Source organism: Onychostruthus taczanowskii, unplaced genomic scaffold (genome assembly GCF_017590055.1).
Source record: "Onychostruthus taczanowskii isolate IOZ18803 unplaced genomic scaffold, ASM1759005v1 scaffold6, whole genome shotgun sequence".
Taxonomy (NCBI): domain Eukaryota; kingdom Metazoa; phylum Chordata; class Aves; order Passeriformes; family Passeridae; genus Onychostruthus; species Onychostruthus taczanowskii.
In genome coordinates, this window is record NW_024503679.1 from 8,101,514 (window position 1) to 8,121,362 (window position 19,849).

Below are 19,849 nucleotides of genomic sequence, written 5' to 3' on the forward strand. Positions count from 1 at the left end.
ATGCCTATACTGTCTTTGGCAGGCAGGCGTGAGCTGGCTCTGTCCCTGCTACCAGCTGACCAGAAGCTGTGCAACTACGTCAGTGCAGTGTCAGCCTAAGCTAAAATACTTTGCCTCTTAGGCTTATTAGCTCAGCTTGGTGCTGAACCAAGACTAAATAGTTTCAGCTGGTGCCAGTGCAAGCAGAGACTGCTTGCATCTGCACAAAGTATGGGCAAAATCAGCTAATGTTTACTTGCAATAGAGTATGTGGTTATGCCAAATGATTTCAGGTGGCACATGCCTACTCCAGACCACATGGGCATGCAGTAAATTATCTGAGCAAAGACTATAAAAAAGGGATTATATTATATTGGTATGTTGCTGTATATCGGTAGTCTGCTCAGGCTTCCTTCTTACTTTAGGGAAAACTAACCCATCTATGTGTATCACTAAAATAGTTCTTTCTGTGCACTGGGTCAGTCTCAGTGTCCAGCAGAATACAGCAGAGTTTTGATCAGTACATTTCCTATCTGCCCAAGTGCAAGTGAGGAAAACAACCTGAAAGAAGTTGCTTCCTCTCAGACAAGCTCTTTAATGTAAATATCCTTCACAACCTAGTCAAAGAGATATTCATATTCTGCAGTGCTGATATGCAGCAAAGCTCACAACAGCCCTAAAATAACAGTAATGTAACTACTACAATACATGAGCAACAGTACAGACAATGAGAATGTAATTTTTGAAATCTATCTTATCAGGGAAAACACTACTAATGAGATAGGTATTTTGCCACAAGGTACATGGTAGGCAGGCTCTGATTAAAAAGACATCCAGAGCCTCCATGTCCACATAAAGTAAGTAAAAGACATCCAACAGCTGAAGGCAGCACACTGCTCCTGAGAAATGCACGTTTTTAAAGAAGCTAAATGCACATGGTGCAAGGAGAAGTTATTTCTTTCTCTTACGATGAACTGGTGGAGCCCGAGATGGATAGATGATTTCTGGATGTGGAGGAGGGTAAACATCAGGAATGAGTGGCGGAGGGATGATGTCAGGACGGGCCGGAGGAAGGTCAGGTCTTGCTGGCAGCATAGCAGCTACTGTGCACAATTTACGATACTCATCTGAAACATGAAAACATGAGTGCTGTTTTAGACTCTTGCAGCCTGTTCCATTTAATCCAACACTCCCCCTTTTTGCAGTGTTTCAGATTAGCAATAACAAACCTTAAATAATCTGGAAAGCCTAAATGTTTTCTTCATAGCAACAAGCTTTGCTCTCTGAATTGAGTCATTAATCCACAGAATCTCAACACTACTTGTCAGAAGACTGCCAGTAAAAAGGCAACAGAACTGACATTCTGGACATGGAATTGAACAGTGAGGCAGGGACCTGATCCTAATCTACTTAGTCTTCTTTCATGCAAAAATCTTTGGTGAACTCAGTGTGAAGTTTACCTAGAGAAGGACTTCTGGATTTGATCCCAAGTTAATTTAATAGAAAGCTTGCCACAGAGTTAGAAAAATACTGAACAGGGAAAAAAGCCCAGTTTCAACTGGGTTTCTTAAAAGTTAACCTCCTAAAACAAAGAAATACAAATATAAGCAATGAAGCAAAACCAATTAGCGAATGAATACACTAACACTATTTCCCTGGGAAAATTAAGTTTGCCAGTAAAAGCAGAAACCAAAGAAGGTGCAGTCTAAGCAGTGTAGCCAAAGAGAAACCAAGTCAGATCCACATAAATTCATCCTTTTCCAGGTGATGGGAAAATTATCTATTTTGCTGTAAGCACAGTCTATGGTGAGTGTGTGGCATTCTCCTATTCTTTATCTCTATTAGTGGCATCTGCCCTACTGCCCCACTTTTCCTCTTGCCCATGACTCTTTTGTCTTCGGGAAGTGTGGGGTTTGGAACTTGCAATCCAAAAAATGCACACAGAGTATCACAATTAAAGACCACATTCCAGCTGACCTAATTCATGTTAACAATTTGTGTGCACACAAGTAATTATTTGTGCAGCCAATATCTTTGAACTTCAAAATTTAAAGTCTGTGGAACAACAGGGAAGAGGAATTATATAATGGGGGAAAAAAATCTAAAGATTAATGAATTCCTGAAACAATATGAAAAACAAGAACAGAAAAATAAAGCAAATGTTGGGAGAACTAAGCTGGATATTTCAGCCTGCAACACTTTCATCGTATCTGCTTCCACCTGTAAAACACATTAGAAGTTCTTCCTGAATCTCAGAGGATTTGTTAAACAAACACCATAGCCTAAAGTTCTGCTTTTCCTGATTATGCTGTTTGCATTTATGTAATGCTGTTGGGTGATCAGTTTTTTTCATGTGTCACTGCATTTCACTCTGTTGTTGCTTTTAGTCTTTAAATAGTGTCAATGGTAAACCCTGTTACTCCACATAAACAATTACCACCATATTATAAAAAATTACAGTGCAAGCCTTTTTTATTGAAACTTCAATTTCCATGTGTAATTCCTAGCAATTTTGTAGCTACTATTTTGTAGTAGCAACTGGGTCTGCTGCCCACATTTAAAATGTAACTACTCAGTTACATTATGCAGCTAGTGCTCCCCTTTATATTGCAGCAAATTTCCATTTCAGAGTTAAAGACGCTTTGGGCCACTGACAGCTCTAAATTCCTTGTCTTGCTTTCTCAGGATATACTACGTAAGGAATATCTGAACTTGATTAAATAATGACAGCAATACCTTAAATGCATGTGAAGCTTTTCAAAGAATTTCAAACCACTTTTAAAAAGAGTAATATACAGTCTCAATTTATATCTCAGGTCAGAAGCAAAACCAAAAAAGAAGTGGCATGTAACCATGATCTGGAAGACCTTGCATGGATTTATGAGTCAGGAAGTCCTGGGTTCTAGCTCCTTCTCCATGACGTCTCAGTCTGCAGCTTTGGCCAAATTACTTTACTTTTCCACCCAGTTTACTCACCAGTTAGATATGAACAATTAGAAAGTATTTGAAGAAAGTATTTGAAGAAAATCTTTGTGTTAAGACTGAAACATTTCTCCTTGTCTACCTATTTCAGATGGTTATCAATACAGTGCACGATGTTTTAGCATTGTTCTAGCCAGTTTTGAACTTTTAACATGTTTAAATATTATTAAGGCAGTGACAGGAAGTCTTCCAGCAGTTCTGATTGTAGATTTCTGCTCCAGTATTATGCAGTTTCACTCAAAGGATTAAAAACAAGAATAATAAAAACTCCCAACCATGAACTCTGACAATTTCTTCAGAGTTACACTGCTATAGTGTTACAATCCCATTCCTCCATAAACTCGGCACCTCCCTTAACCTCCTCCTATAAATTCTTAAATTTTTATATTCTCCTCTTCTAAATGATTTTATTAGGTCTCCAGTCCTAAACAATCTCAAAATCAGCTTCTCTCCAGTCCCTCACACTTAGTTCAACAATCTTCACCATCACCATCTTCCCTCAATTCAAGTGATACATTATCTGAGGATTTCAACACACAAGGAGGCAATAATGAATTTTGGTAGCAGAGAGAAATCATCTTCTGTGTCAAATTCCAGAAAATATATGGCACCTCAGAAAGTTTGTCATAAGGAAGGAAATCCCTGTTTCCCAATGAGAATGAAAATGCAGAGGGATTAGGGATGTATTAAAAGGGTCTAGAGGAAGTAACTTCATCTTGAAGAGGATTTTGAAAACAAATCTGAAGCAGGTAAGGTCAGAATAACTTGACTACAAAACACTAATCAGCAACAAATTTTTCTTTCTGTCTGCTTGCCCTCCTGGGGGTCCTGAGCACTCTTCCATTTAGGAGGCTTTGCTTGAGCAGGGGAGTTGGACTAAACAATCTGCTAAGGTGCCCTTCAGCCTCAACCATTCTGTGTAGCTCTTGAATGAAAACATTACAGCTAAAAAAAACAATAAAAAACAAATCACTGCTAATTCAGTGTTGAGCCATGCTGACGAGAGCTCAGGTGGGCTCGTACCGGTGGATCTGATGGGGCACATTTCCGGAGCGGTGGCGGGGGCAGATGACCAGCAGCGGCCACTGTCACAGCAGCACTGCATCTTGGACAGGGGCTGCGGCAGCTGGCTGCCACAGCGCCCGTTGCTCAGCGTGGAGTAGCAGAATCCAGGGCGCACGTCTGCCAAGAGAAGGAAATGGATGGGTGACCATCAGTTCAACGAGAAACGTGCCTTTCACACAAGGGAAAGGTCCCATTTTTCTGGAGTGATTTGCATTATCAATGGCACAGCCCTTGCAGCACTAAAACAATCAGGAAAACAATGTAGACAATATTTGGGCTGCTTTGGACTCAAGCGTAACCTGTGAGAAAGCTGCAGTGAAATATGGAGCAGCAGTGCATTAACGGAGGCAAAAATGCAATAAAAACATATATTCAGCATATAACAACATATGCTTCCATGGCCCTAAAGAAAAATTGCAGTTTCATCTTTATTAAAGATCAAATAAGTCTTGATTTGAAAGCACTGACACACAGCAATAAATTCACAGCATTGCAATTCACAAAGCCTTAGTTCATTTTTCATTAGTCATCGCTTCCCCAGCTGAAGTATGTAGTGATTTGACAAGATATAGTCTTGCAGGCAAGAAAGTGCAACACAGTTTTAACTGGTGTTATCACACTGTTTATGGAGATCTGTTGGCTTCCTGTCTGAAAAGGATCAGCAGGCATTGTACAAAGAATGTCCTGTACCCAGATTTTATATACTCAGCTCTGTGAAACATTGTTAGAGACGGCTCAGCTTAGAGAAGGACAGGAAAATGTGGATGGGATTTTAAAAAATATCATAAAAAATAATGTTGTGATACCATCTGAAGCTTTGAGGAATCGTTTCACAATATGTCACATCATGTCACACTCAATATAAGCTGTAATGTGATTTGACAGTGCATGATAAACCAGACCAAGTTTGTTTCTAAAATATACAAATAGTTGCTGTCAAAATGTAGTGGAAAAAGTTGCAGATCCAGTCTTATAACAGCAGACATCATTCCCTAAAGAAACAGTACCTCAATTATCCAGGGCATGGTGGATTCATCTGTCTAGTACCAGTGCTTTCCAGAATTCACTAGCTACACAAGTGGATATTTAAAAAAGCAGGGGAGTTTTTTACTATTTTGAGGAAATTGACATATAGTGATATGTTGTGAGAATCTGTGATAGTTCTGTCTTTAATTAGATGGAACCCTAAACATGAATATTACTGACAATATAGCTAAAAGAGTCAGTTGGCCTCTATTTCCAAACTTTTAGATCACTCATACTATCATACGATGGAAAGCTGAAACAGAGAACAAAAAATCAGGTTTCAGTTATACTACTGGTTCTCTATTTTCTCCTGGTACCCAGCTAAACTGCCACACATATTTACTCCTTCATCTACCCTTTAAAAATCAAACAGAACTCCTTTGAGTTGAAACTGTTCTCTAGTACCCCTGGAGAGATATTCAGTTGTTTGCTGTGATGGTGGGGTGGATGGGAAGAAGGAAGTAATCTAACAGACCTGGTCATCATCTTTTGTAATTCATCCTTCTCCATTTTGGTCAGTACCAAGTTTTGAAACATTTAAGAGCAGTAATGGAAAGTGGAAAAGGAATCTTTGCACATAGGATCTGCGCAAGTGCACAATGTGCCATGAAGAGATAAGCACACAGCAAACACCTTTATCTACCTACAGTTATAAGAGTGTCCAAAACCACATCATTTTCACAAAAAAACCCCAGCAAGTTTATAAGAAAAATATGAAATCTTTCCATTAATCTTCCAATCAGAATGTATTATTCTTACTTTCCCCCCCCCTTCCTTTTCTGTTCCAAATGGTAAAAACACACAAACCAGGACAAGAACAGCAGGAAATTACCTTTATCTGTTTCACTTTTTAGTATTTATTGCTTTTACTAAAAATTATAGTCTTCTGAAAAGGCAAAAAATCAAGAATAAATTTCAATAAAAACATGTCTCTCGAAAAGAAAAAATGTAAAAAGAGACCATCAAAAAGTAACACAGACCAAACAAATTTATGCCAGTTGGAAGTATGGGCTAGGAACTTTCTTCACCGCACTCTTCATGCACTTGGGATGAGATGCCTTGCTCTTGTTTCTGCTCTTCAGCTCTGGGAGATAATATCTCTGCTTTGTCTATTCTTATTTTTAAGATTTGTAATAATGGAGCTCCTGGTGCATCCTTTGGATATCTGGCCCCAGTGCTGCTCAGCTGGAGTCCCCTAAGGGATACATTTCTCAGAAGCGTTTCCTCCTCCCTAACAGAACAGACACGTCCAGCTAACACTTTTCACTTAAGACAGGCATGTTGTAATTAAATCAAGATTACATGTTTTGCCCGGCACTACCACAGATCTGAGCTCTGTCCCTGTGAATATGGCAAGAATGAGTCTGCAAATTAGACAAGAATCCAAAATATCTGCAGACAATTGATAGTGCTGCCCAGTGAGCACATTTTGCCTTGAAGACAAAGCCAAAATGTCAATGATGGCTCACAGTCTTACATATTATTTATCATACCTTGTCACCATTTAAAACTCCCATTCTTTAGCTGAATTACTTCAGCCTACAAATACAGGGGGTAAAAATGCTGAGAAACTGCACAAATATGACATGGGTGTGAATGTTGGGCAGCCCTGACAGAGCGGTGACTATAAAAATAAAAAGCAAATGCAAGTTGTGCATCTCTAGAATTTTTTTTTTTTTTTACGGAAAGGAAAATCTTGCTCACAAATATTAAGTACAGGCAGAAATCAATGATTTAACAATCCACAGCAATTTAGAAGCTATTAATCTGAAGCAATAAAAGTAACTCCCATTGGCATTTTAAGTGTACAGGATCAAATCTACAGGAAAGCTATTGTTGATGATGGAAGAAAAGCAGTTTATTTCTTACAGCCTGCAGAAATTGAATGGCACCATTCAAAATTAATCATAACCCAAACTACTTGCAGATCTCTTGGGAAAGTTAATATTATCTCTGTGAACTTTGGGATTCTTTCCAATTTATTTCCAAAACGATTTCCTACCAGAAGTACTAAACAGGATGTTGTCTTGGTTCCTAGTGCTGGCACTGTGTAAGAACCATTAAATAAATATGCTAAAACTGAGGAAATAAACCTTTCATTTGATTTTTGCTCAAAATTCAGCACTGGCACTGAAAAAATGAATTACTGCACAAAAATGAGAGAAAAAAAATTAACTAACTGCTAGACCTGCCTCAGTGTAGGCTGTATGCTTCCCACAAGCATTAACTGCTAACACTGTTCCTTCAGTGCTTTGGCACTGCAGTGGCAATAATTTCTTTCACAAAGCTCTCTGGTTCCCAGTCCAGCCTTTGGAAGATGGGTTCTGCTCTATCGCAGTGGAAGCCAGAGAGAACAGCTCTGCCAAATCATCAACATCATAAAAGCACATAAATATATCCCATACTCAGTTTATCACATTACTTCCTTTAATGACAAAGGCCTGCATTAGGGTTGTAACAGTTGGAATGCAAATTTGCTTTTCTAAATGAGTGCTGAATATAAAACAAACTAAATTAAAGACAAGCATGAGAGCAACAATAGCAAGGAGACCTTTAAACAAGTACTAAGGCAAGAAATATGACATAACAGAAAAGCTGAAGTAGAAAAATAAGAGGTCTCAAAGAAAAGCAAAAAAAAAAAGAACTATCCTGCAAACGGAAAACTCATTTCAGAATACATATACAGGCATGTGATGTACTTCTACATAAAAGAAGGGTTTCAAGTTCACAAGTTGAAATATGTTTCTGATACACTGTTACCCATTCTTGATATTAATGACTTTTTATAACACCTACTGTCCTATTGTTCACAGGATTCTACTCACCTATGCATTTTAAGCCATCAGGAGCTGTATAAAACCCTGGAGGACACTTGCAGAAGTAACTGCTAACTGTGTTTGAACACTCTCCTCCATCACAAATTCCAGGAATGGTGCTACATTCATCAATATCTTTAAGACAAAAAGAGATGCAGAGGCAGGTTAGCTAAAATAGTTTTGGCACAAGAAAAAGTATTTTATAATTAGTAGCAATAATCAAATTCAGGGCATAATCAATAGTTTTGAATTAGTATCTTCCGTTAGGCATCTTAGAAATTAAACAGAATCTAAAAAAATATTGCATCTGCAAATTCAAAATACAGTACCTGTTACCTGTGAAAGTTTTATTAATTAATACAAATGGAAGAGCATCTTAATACTGCATAAATTTACTAATTCTAACAAAACTGTAACACATCCAGTCTGAATTTGGCATGAAGTAAACTGTGTTGGGACCAGAGTGTGAACTGTGTAATGACCGCAGTGATCAGGAGCTTAACCATTATCTCCAGCAGCACAGACTCTCCTGGTAGCACACTGTGGCACTGGTTCAGAACAGACTCACAGGGACACGTACCACCTACTGAACTGCCTGTCCTTCTTACTGCACTAGGGCTTGTCTTGGAAATACCCCTCATAAAAGCACTGAGCAGCTAGGTTCTGTTCAACTAATGCAATCTGACAGGATTACAGCTCAGACCAGGATGACTGCAGGCAACAGAAATTATTTTCTCTGCCTTTCTCCACTAAATCAATGTGCAGAAATTTCAACAGGTTTCTAGAGTGTAACCAAAATATCTACTGCAGAAGCCAGACAGCTTCCATAATTCTCCCTACCTTTTGTCAGTAATTTTAAAATAAAATTTCCATATCATGATTGTCTCCACTAAAAAATCTCAATCCATATATTAAATCATCATCATCATAGATACCATGTAGAAAAATTTTCAAAGTCTGCAGAAAAAAAGCCCTAACAAATTCTTACAGCTCATCATAGCTGCACAGAGGGAACTTGAAGGGTTTCTTCCACAGCTAGTTTATATAATCTGCAGCTATGTGAATAACGACCTATGTCAGCCCCAAGTGTTCCTTAATTACCACCAGTAGCCTGCCTGTGATGTGTAGTTACTTTCCCCTTGGTTTCCAGTGACTGTCTTAACAATGCAGCTGTATCTAATTAGCACTGCCCTCATCTCCTAGGAACCTGGAGTTCTGCTGAGCTTAAAAACAGCTCACTCTTTTCCATGGTACCTACAAGAGGAATCAGCCAAACAGAGCAGAAAAGGAGGTTATTCTCTAGATATCTCAATGACATCTGCTTGTCACAGCCATCTACGATCACCCAGTTGCTCTCCTGACAGGGAGCATCCAGCTAGAAATAATGGCATCAGAGGACTCTACCCAACCTCTCCTCCAGAGATCTACGAAAACAGACACATGACTGTAATAATGATTTCACCAACCACAAAAATTTCTGAGATGAAATACTGCAACACCACCCAACACACCAAGGCAAGGAGTGAATAATACTGTAGTCATTAAAAAGGACTGGAAGAGTTTAATGTAACACATAAATTGGAATTTGGCCCCAACAGATGGGGGAACACCCAAAGTCCCACAGGACTGTTAATGAGCATTTTAGCAAGTAGAAAGGCTCTCAGCCCTACTTCTTCTGTGAAGACAGTAATATAAAAACTAACAACTTCTGGTCTCCTAGGTAAAGCGTGGGATGCTGTAATATTTTTGTGGCCCCTTGCCTTTGCAGGAAAGTAGTGGAGGCATTGGGATGGCACACAGATAACCCAAGTTTGCAGACTCAGCCATCCTAAGTGGAGCAGGGCCCTGGGTCCCCTGTGCACACATTCTTCCCCAGCATCTTGCTAGTTGTCCTGATGTGGGTCACATTCCTCACTTGGGTGTGTGAGAGGGGTGTGACCTTTTTTTCACTGCTACTTCGAGGATATTGCCAAAGACTCAAGTCCGAGTTCCCTGGGAGCACTGCTAAGAGACTTCTGGCTTCTGCTCCAAGATTATACACCACAGGAGTCCCACAAGTCTCAGTGACAAAAAATGTGGAAATTGAATTTTGTTCTGAATAAAGCCCTTAATTAACAGAGAAAAATGCAATTGTAAGTGGATCAGATTCAAGCATTTTCTGACTCAAATTCACCGATGTTTATCTTAAAGTCAGTGTTGCCACTGTTTATATAGAGTCCGACCTTTTTAAAAGCAAAATCATCACTCTTTATTTTAGGGTTGAGCCTAACCCAAACAGTATTTCACTATTTATATTAGTGTTGACATCCATATAAGCAACATTGTCGTTGTTAAGTACGTGAGTTTTACAAAGGTAAGTATATTTGATGTACTTGCAGACTTAAATGTCACTCTAGGAAAAACTACTCCCCCAGTCATCACAAAAAATAGAATTTATCTCAGCATTAGTGCAAATGGAAAAGAAATGGTTATATCAAACAAAGAAATAATGTAGCAGTTAAAATACAGATTTCCACCAGCTATGCTAACAAAGAGAACCTTGGCCAACCCCCTCCTTTTCCATCTTGTTGATTCTCTACCTGCCCTTGACGATTGCTATTATAATCTTACTTTAATGGAGACCCCCTGATGGAGACCCCTGTAATTCAGCAGGTAGCTCCCAGGTGAACTAAATCAGTGAGCAAGAACATGTTACAACTGCTGGAAGTCCTACTTGCTAAATACGAAGCTAAACCAAGCAAACAATCAGATGTTATTCATTATGCATCAGAATTAACTACAGTTAATTGCTGTAAACCAAACAACTCATCTTATACTGACTTATAAAATTCAAAAGATAATTCAGAAAGAACAGGATGGATGGGCAGTTGTTGCATGATCATGCTTTTAAATGTTGTGTTTCTATCTTATTTCATGCCACTGGTATAAAGGTGGTGCTTTTAATTCTTTGAATTATATTAATACCTACACAGCTTTAACTAAAATTGCTTGGTACATACAACATGAAGATGTACTAAAAGTAACTTTCTGTCTGCAGAGATTCAAAAATCAATAGGTATGAATTTGAAGAAGGAAAAATTCATCTGATCTTTGCAGCCAGATGATCACTGCAAAGGGATTTCACAAAAGGGGGAGGAAATTTGTGGCAGGATTTGGGAACACAGCAACCTACACCAGGCTCTTGAGCCAACTTCCTTAACTGTTAGCAAGTGCAGGCTCTTAGGGTGGTCGTTATTTGGGGTTTTTTGTTATTTGGTTGTTGGTTGGGGTTTGTTTTTAAAATGATTCAGCAATTGAAAAATACCATCAAAATGTTTATGAGATGCAGCCTACAGCTCTCAGCTTTTTGTGTACTAATACTTAAAAAGGTTCATGTTCAGTCTCTCCTATTCACCACATTCTTGGTACTTCATCCACAGAAGGAAACACTTGCAATGTTGTTCTATTCTAAATGTAGATTACATTCTGCCAAAATCATTGGCAGGCAATATGTAAACCATGCTGTGTACAAGCTCTTCTGAAATTGCTCTTCCTAACCTGCAAATAAATTATAAAGTTTTGCTTAAAATAGCAATTTTTCTTTTGAAAGAGTAATAAATAATTCCTCTAAAATAACTAAAAAGTTTTGAGTGCTTCTTAAAGGGAACTTGACACAAGAAAGGATGGTGAATGCATACCTTTCTCTCACAAATACTTTTATTGTACTGAAAGTTAGCATTCCAAAATCACTAGACACTTATAAAACTTGTCTACTCAAGTTAATTTTAGTCTAATTACTGAAAGTAGAATCAGTTGCAAGAGTTTAAACATCCTCTGGACTTCACTGTAAATACAAATTGATAATGTGCAACTAACACATTTTAGTACAATGTTCCTTATCTACTCAAAATTCTTTTCAAGGTGACGTCTATGCTCGATTATTATATTAGAAAGAAAAAAAAAATTTCTATCAAATCACAGTAAAAAAATAGCATGATTCCGTAATCACACACTGCAAATTTCCACACTAATGTCTAGCACCTGCTGTACCCCCAAGTTAGAATGACTAGTAAGTGAAGATAAAACGTTTGTCCTTCTGTAACATGCAATTGCAAGGCTGAGTTTAGACCACAATGCAGCAGCCTTCACACGAGCAGTGTCAAGCTCTCACTTATGTTAGAGTTCACCTGAGTAGATAGGAATATTTGAATCTTCCAGTCATATACACTTTTTGGTCAAAAGATCCACAAAGAAACATGTGCCTCAAGCATTTCTAAAGCAACATATCAGTTAGAAAGTATTTTAATGTTTTAATGTTTAATGGTAGATGTACCTTCAAGTTTGAAATGTTACGTGAATAAAAAGACTATAAAAGTTGCAGGGCCAATATTTAACATTCTCTGGTTTGGGAGAAAGCATCCCTATTTGTATTTGTTCTGAATAATGCCACCTGCACGCTCAAGGCAGAAGAGACAGTAAGTTTGTTACAAACTGTTAAACAAAGTTGATTCCCCAAAAGAAGACACTCCCCCTTCTACTTTCAGAAGAAAGTTCTAGAAGTTCTTACCATCACATTTTTGTGTTACTTCATTAAACTTGTGTCCAGCTGGGCATTTGCACTCAAAAGATCCAACAGTATTAATGCAATTTCCCCCTTGACAGATCCCAGGGATGGCTTGGCATTCATCCACATCTGTGATATAAAAAAGGAAAAAACACCCACTTTAATTTCATTCTCAAGAACAGCCATAATAATTTGTCTACACAGAAATGAAATATGCCTAAATCCGTTCTTCACCCATCATAATATTATGATACTGCTTGGGAAGACAGACACTAATTTTGTAATTACTCTATGCAAAGTATGATTAAGTACAGTACTCTAAATATTTTCTGCAAGAAATCACATGGTTATTATTGTTACAGACATTAAATATCTAACTGCTATTGCTTTGTTTTTCCAAAACATCTGGGGAATGGTGTGCAGAAAACACAGCCTGCCAGAACTCAAGTTTCTTTGAAGTGTCTAAAGCTGGTCACCCAAAATCACTTGCCCCCTTGAAAATCTTGGCAACACCATCCAGTGCTTAGGCCACCAGCATAGAGGAGCAGTTGCAGTGTGCATGGAGGGGGCCTCATGGAGAGGCACAGAGTCATTTTGATGGAAATTATTAACTTGACACTCCAGCGAGATCAGCACCAATGACATTAGACTGTGGTTAGTATTTGACTCAAAAGGTTTTATAGCCATAATTAATGTTTCAGGAGGAATTACTAATGACCTGCTTAGACATAGATAAATTTAAGGGGTTTTTCCCTATTATTTTTCTTTGTTTGCTTTTCATTTTTTTACCAAGGAAAATGAAACAACACAGATGATATCACAGGCTAGGTAGTAAGCTCAAGACAAACATTTTCAAGAGGCCCCAGTTTGTGGCCTCACAATTATTTTAGCACAACAACATGTGTGTCGTCACTTAGCTGCAGAAGTGTTGCTATGGTTTAATAACAGCTACAGAAAAGAGACTAAAGGAGGTGGAGGACTGGCATTGCAATAGGACATTGGGGAAGTCTAGCTCACAGTCCCCAGGGGCTGCCCTGTCTCTGCTGCTCAGGAATTCCTTCAGGAGCACAGAGCACTCCACTCTCCAACTCTCCCATTTCCTCAGGAGAACCAGCTGCTGCTACTAAAAACTGGTTGTTTGAGTTCTTGGGCTTCACACTGACATAGGTTTCAATGCAGGGTCACAAGATGAAGGAGATGATGCCTTCAAATCTCTCTTTATAGATCCCAGAGAGACCGCTGTAGTGTGTCTTGCAGTCTGAAAAGCGAAGTATTATGTCTGCACAAAAGGCTGAGAGGCAATTTTCCTGGGAGCACACGTAGTAAGTCTCAGGAATGCCAAGGAGCACATCTGCACCACATGGCAGAGCGTTCTGTAGAGATCCCTGGGTGAAGCGATCCAGGGTGGGGGCAGCAGCAGCGGCAGAGCAGAGCTGGCCCTGGGGGAACCACTGTGCTGGGAGGTCACAGAAGGAGCACAGCCTCAGCAGCCTCGACCCAGCCACACAGCTGCTGGGACTCGAGCTACAGCAATGGGCTGTGCTTCAGCAACAGCAATCAGCCAGACTTCGTGGCACAGTACTGACTTAAAAAACCTAAAAACTAAAGAAACGAAAGTCATGCCTCTGAATCATGATGTCCGTTTCAAAATCCCACCTTTTGGTTTTATTTTTCTTCTTTGTATCTTTAAAAATCTCAGCTGTGATATTAATTTAACTTTCAGCCAAAGTCAAAATTTGGGCAGTGATATTCTATTTACTTTAGCAAATAACCTTGCCCACCCTCACTATTTCTTTACTTTTCTTTACTTCCCCACACAATAATAATTATTTCTTTTTCTCTTCAGAGAACCTGGATCTTATTTAACCCGATTTCCTTTATTTAGATTGAATATGGATGTGAAATCCCTAAAATGTCTTCAGTCTGAATGGATGTTATCTGATTTCAAAAGTATTTAGTACAATTGCATGAAAAATAAAGTTAATATGTGATTCCATAAAAGATCTGTTGAAATTGAAAATGCAATACTTAAGAAGGGAAAACTGGAAAATACAAGTCAAACGTATCAGGCCAAAACTGTGTTGGCACCACATACAGATCAGCATCAATGTAGCTGCTTGCTAAGAAATGTGCAGTAAGCAGAAGTATCCTTATTCCAAACTGCACAAACCCATTGGAGACTTCACTGCAGCTCTCCCATGACACAAACAAGAGGGATATAACTAGGTGTGGCATAACTTCAGGGGTGTGGGCCACATATTTATGTACATAAGCTTTCAAAAGTGTCCAGAACCACGGTTCACAGATTCCTGCACAATTTAGTCCTGAACTTTACAGTGAGGGGGGAACAGAATCACTGAGGTCAAAATACAGGCACATCATGCAGTGCACACAACCATGCTGTCTGTCTTGAAGTTCATCATGTCTCTCTGCAGGCACCAGCCATCACTTGGCCTGTGACACAGCATATCTACATCTTTAATGCAATGGAATGCCTTGAAATCCCTTCACAGGAATTTCATGATTATATAAAATTACTCATAGATTAATAATCTTTATCTTCCCTATTTTCAAAAATATTGTAACTTATTAGAAAACATTAGACAGATTGAAATAAACTGGCCCCAAAGATATGGTACTGGGAATGTATAATCCACATCAGTTTAATACACAGTTGCCCCTGTTAACTTTCTCCTGTTTCCTGTCAGACATCCAGACAATAAAAGAATTTATACAGCTGGAAGTATTAGAATAAAAGCCAAAAGCAGTGTAAGGACTTTCTACGGTAAGGCATGCTCTGAAAGAAGTAAGCAACATCTGGGTGGATTTTGTGATTTGAAACAAATGCAAATGCATTTCCAAAATTGTACAAAACATATAATAAAGCATTACAAATGGCACGACAGGCACTTTTTCCAGGTCAAAGCAGTGGAGCTCAAGAGATAAGACACCCAAGACGAATCCAAGTTAGACAACTTTTAGCTAAAAAAATCTCACACTGGGTAACTGGGGCATTATTGCCACAGATTGGTGTTTGCATGTTCTGAGTGCTCTCTGAAACAGAACAAATTCCTCCACAGAATGATCAGGTGGTACACTCAGAAAAACACCATTACAGAACCAAGGGAAAGCACTGCTGGCAGTGAGAAATTCATTAAGATGCTGGCTGCTCTCACATGACCTGAGTTACTAATGTACTCACTTGAACATCAGGCACTCACTGAATCATGAAGTAATGCATCTGACAGTGTTTTTCCATTCTTCACACATATAGCTGAGAATGGCTTAGGACAGGTTATTCACAGCAGTGTAACTCAATTAAGATTAATCCAGTAACAATTTCAGCAGCTTTTGGGGAAGCTTTGCTGGTAACTTACCTTGACAGGCCCCCGTTCGAATGTTTGGAATGAAGCCTCGGCGGCAGGGATGCGGCTGGGCAGGACACATTTCACAGGGATGGCCCCACGCTCTCCCGACAGTCGCACAGCACAGGGTTTTTGTGCAGACAATTCCACTGAGCTGGCCCTGGCACATCTGGTTGGTTACCAAAGTGAAGCAAGGGCCGGTCCTGTAATCTGTGCCAAAAACAGGAAATCTGATCAGTAGTGCTTCACAATAGAAATACACAACAAATCTCTTAATAAAGCAAAACAACTGCACATTTAGGCAATTCAATTCTTTTTTACACGTATTGCCCACCAACCAAACAATTTGAGTTAGAAGTGTTCTACAGAGGATTTTTTCTCTCTCTTTAATTCAAGTCCACTGAAAACAAACTGTAAGTATTTTACCAGGAATGTTATATCTGTAGATCCCCTTCGCTGCTTCATTTAATCACTCATAATATTCTTCCAAGGGTCTTTTCATCAGTATCTTTTAGATATTCAGTGCATTATTTAAAAGAATACTGATAAAAGAGTTAGGGTATGTTTATTTCCACAAGTTGGATGTCTGTTCTCAAATGAGGCTCAAGGGAAGCGAATACAGACTACAGGAAGTTTTCTGAGGACAGTTTTCACTGCTATTCAGGCATATGCTGTACCAGATATGTGGGCAAGCTTTGCCTACAGCTGAATAGAGGGCATGTGGAACACATCTGCTTTGATTTGTTTATGGTAGGACAGGCCACAGCCAACAGACAGAATCGAACTAAGATATTAATAAAAAAACATTAGGCTTCATTTTGTTCCATCCTCCAAGGGCAAAAACCAAACAGTGGTAGTGCCAGCTCCTGCTGTCTCCTGGACATCCAGGGTGCACATTTCAGTTAATTTTTCGCAAGCAACTCTAAAATGCTTTTTTTGTTATGGTGCACCAGGACAGAGTCCAGCATTCTGTAAGCACAGCCACCAAATTATGAACCTGTTGTTTCTTTGTAATGAAGTAGTTACCAGATCCCTCAGCCAAGGTCACTAAGTAATCCACACTGCCTCAGACTCATGTCATTATAAATTCCTCCAATTTTCATGCCACATCCAAACTTTGTTAACAGTAATATGTTTTCAATAAACCATTGTTAAAAAGTGTTAAATAGGGCAGAAATGAGAATGGATGTCTTTCCCATCTGCTCCATCTCCCCACATGAGATGCACCCTGAAGCCTATCATTTAATAAATCTTCATGCCAACCAGAGATGGTGTGTCCATATGCTGTAATTCTGATAATTCATCAAACCATTCTGATACAATTAATAAAATGGCTTACAGAAATCCTGTAAGGCAAGCAATAATGCTATATTGCTACTGTTATCTTCATCTACTAACATGATGGTATCAGAAAGGATATTGAGTTAGATCAAAGGACTTTTCTCTGATGAACTCATACCAAGTGACACTAAATACCATTTATTCTTCATTAATTATGTATCACTCCAATAAGTGCCATTCTGTCTTTTGTCTGTTTAACACACCTATAATCACTCAGATAATCTCTCTTCCTTCTAAAATACTGGATCAACAGAAATTTTCTTTCAGCCTCTAGAATTGTATTTCCAGCTCTATGGTGAATTTAACCTGTGAGAACCCACTAGCTATTTTCAGGCTCTCTGGTTAGCTGGATCAGCTGTATAAAAATACTTAAATCCAACTCCTGCTATTTAATCTCAGCCTTAAAGTCTATCAGACTTCAAGTATAAAATTCCTGTCCTATCCCCTTCAAACAATACAGCTACATTTACCAAACACTTTTCCCACCCTTCTCTAGCAATTCCCTCAGTCTCATCATGAAATGAGTCAGAATCTCTGCTATTTCTCTTGCCCTTGATTAATTAATTCCTTATCATCATCTTAACTTTCTTTGGCTTGCTATTTCTTATTGTGTCACTTCATTTCCCATATGAATTTTCCACACTACAGCTTCTATTAAGTTTTTCCCTAAGTTAATACAAATAAATCATGAACAAGTATACCTATCAAATAAAAAAATATTTCCCAGATTGATTTTTCATCCTTGATCAAAATAAGAATAAGCGCTTTACTCTGTGCAAAACTCCCAATGTTGTAACTCCAAATATTAAAACAAGAGACAACAATTTCTTTAGAAATGCCATAGTTTTGTGTTGGCAGCAGGAAATCTTCCGAGTACCTCCCCAGAATGAAATCCCCCATTGTAGATTGTCCCTCTGCCGTTTATATATAGATGGGTTAGAAAGGAGTCATTTTGTTCTCCGTCGCAGTGGGGGCACGCGTCAGACAGTAGTGAATAATTCATCTTGTGTTTTATGGTAGGATATGAATGGATCAGCATTTACAATTGTTTGCTTTCAAGCTATAAATGACTTAGCAGTGGCTAATATGTCTTAGAAATATGGTGAACCCAACGAAGTTAACTTCATCATCATGCAAATCTTTCCACAAGGTCTCAGTAACAAGACGTGGGTCGAATATGCACTCAAAACCAAGCAAGTCCAGCTACTATTTGTTATTAATCAAGTCCATAACACTTCATATGGAGAACTACAGACTCAATTTTCACCAAATACTTTGCCTTGATAAATTTTATTCCTAATACTCAGTTTTCTTCTAAATACAGCTTCCCTTCTATTTTCTCAAATACAGTCTTTGACATTTTCACAACTAAATTTTTTTCTTTATTCTTAATGGAAAATTCTAAAAGTGAAAAAATTCATATGAAAAAGATCATTTGAATGTACACACCAGCCTCAGGCCACAGAGAAATCCACATATCAATTAATTTTTTTTATACAGAGGACAAATTAAAAAAAACTTTAAAATTGAAGTGTTTTAAATAGTGAGTTTAAGATTTTTTTACTTATTACAGGATGAAGGCCTACAAGAAGGAAATGGGATTCTACTAACACTCACAAAATGAGAAGAGTATATGAGCTTAAAACCCCAATCCTTATTTTGTAGCATCAAAGTTTCCTTATATATTCATGTAATTTGTGATTATTCAATCTACTTCAAAAAGTAAAGCTCAAACACAAGGTACCAGTGACCAGTCAGGAGCTGGAAAGAGAGAAAGAAGGAAGATATGCCCAGAAAAGCTATTACACAATTTGTGTGTGTTGGGATTTCTTCCTCAAGGACAACTTCAATTTAATTGAAGAATGTTGAGGCTTGTAATGATTTTAGTACAATTATTTAAGATGTGCAACTGGCAATTCAAATCTTTTGAGTCACTTCTAATGAAAATTTCAGCAGGTGCAAGCGGCCCTCAGTAAGGCGATAGCCAGCATTATAACAATTTTATCTGCTTCTTTACATATTTATTAGCTATTTTGATAAGGAATAACTCCACAGGGAGCTTCAGACAGCTCAGAAGATGGTAGAAACTGTAAAACCATATTCTGTTCACATACTGTCAAGAAGAGCAAGAGGGCAACAGAATGACACTGGTTTATCCCACACAACAATTCAGTTTATTAATTCCACAGGAAAGAATCAAGTTGCATTTTGATCTAGAGCTCATTCCTGTTTCAGTCAGAACCATAATTTTAGTTATCTTCTCAAAAGATCCTTCATACTCTTAAAAGCAGCAGAGAGGCTGCTGAAATACGTAGTCCTGTCGGCTTTGATCAAAACCAAGCATAGCCATAAGTAATGATAATTGTTCCAAGTAATTCTGGACAGCACCAAAGAGACTGCAAGCACTATGATAGTGCAAGACTTCTGCACCAAACACACATTTTAAACTCCTAGTTCACAATAACTTCTGCTTAGTTTCAGGCACAATATATTTTTTAATGTAAAAATAAAGTTCAAAAATGTTGCAAACTAAAGGAACCTGGATTAAACAATTATGCTAGTGCAAGGAGGCTGGATAAAATTTGGTCCCTCTATCCTCTAGGATTCACTATAAATATCCTAAAAAGAGTTCTTGATGTTTCAAGTTAACAGCCTGATTTTGCAAACTGATAACCACCTGTTAAGGGAGGCTGACAGACTCCTTCAACTCTCTTAAAATCAATGAAAATTGA

General features: G+C 38.4%; 1 protein-coding gene across 2 annotated transcripts in view; it reads right to left on the reverse strand.

Annotated features, from left to right (window-relative positions):
• FBN1 (fibrillin 1) overlaps window positions 1-19,849 on the reverse strand; it is a 145,772-nt gene that overhangs the window by 78,053 nt on the left and 47,870 nt on the right. For both annotated transcript variants that reach the window (XM_041418594.1, XM_041418593.1), the window contains 5 exons: window positions 15,789-15,986; window positions 12,415-12,540; window positions 7,878-8,003; window positions 3,985-4,143; window positions 948-1,106 (listed from right to left, as the gene is read on the reverse strand). In XM_041418594.1, coding sequence (XP_041274528.1) covers window positions 948-1,106; window positions 3,985-4,143; window positions 7,878-8,003; window positions 12,415-12,540; window positions 15,789-15,986 — 768 coding nt within the window. The remainder of the gene's footprint in view (window positions 1-947; window positions 1,107-3,984; window positions 4,144-7,877; window positions 8,004-12,414; window positions 12,541-15,788; window positions 15,987-19,849) is intronic.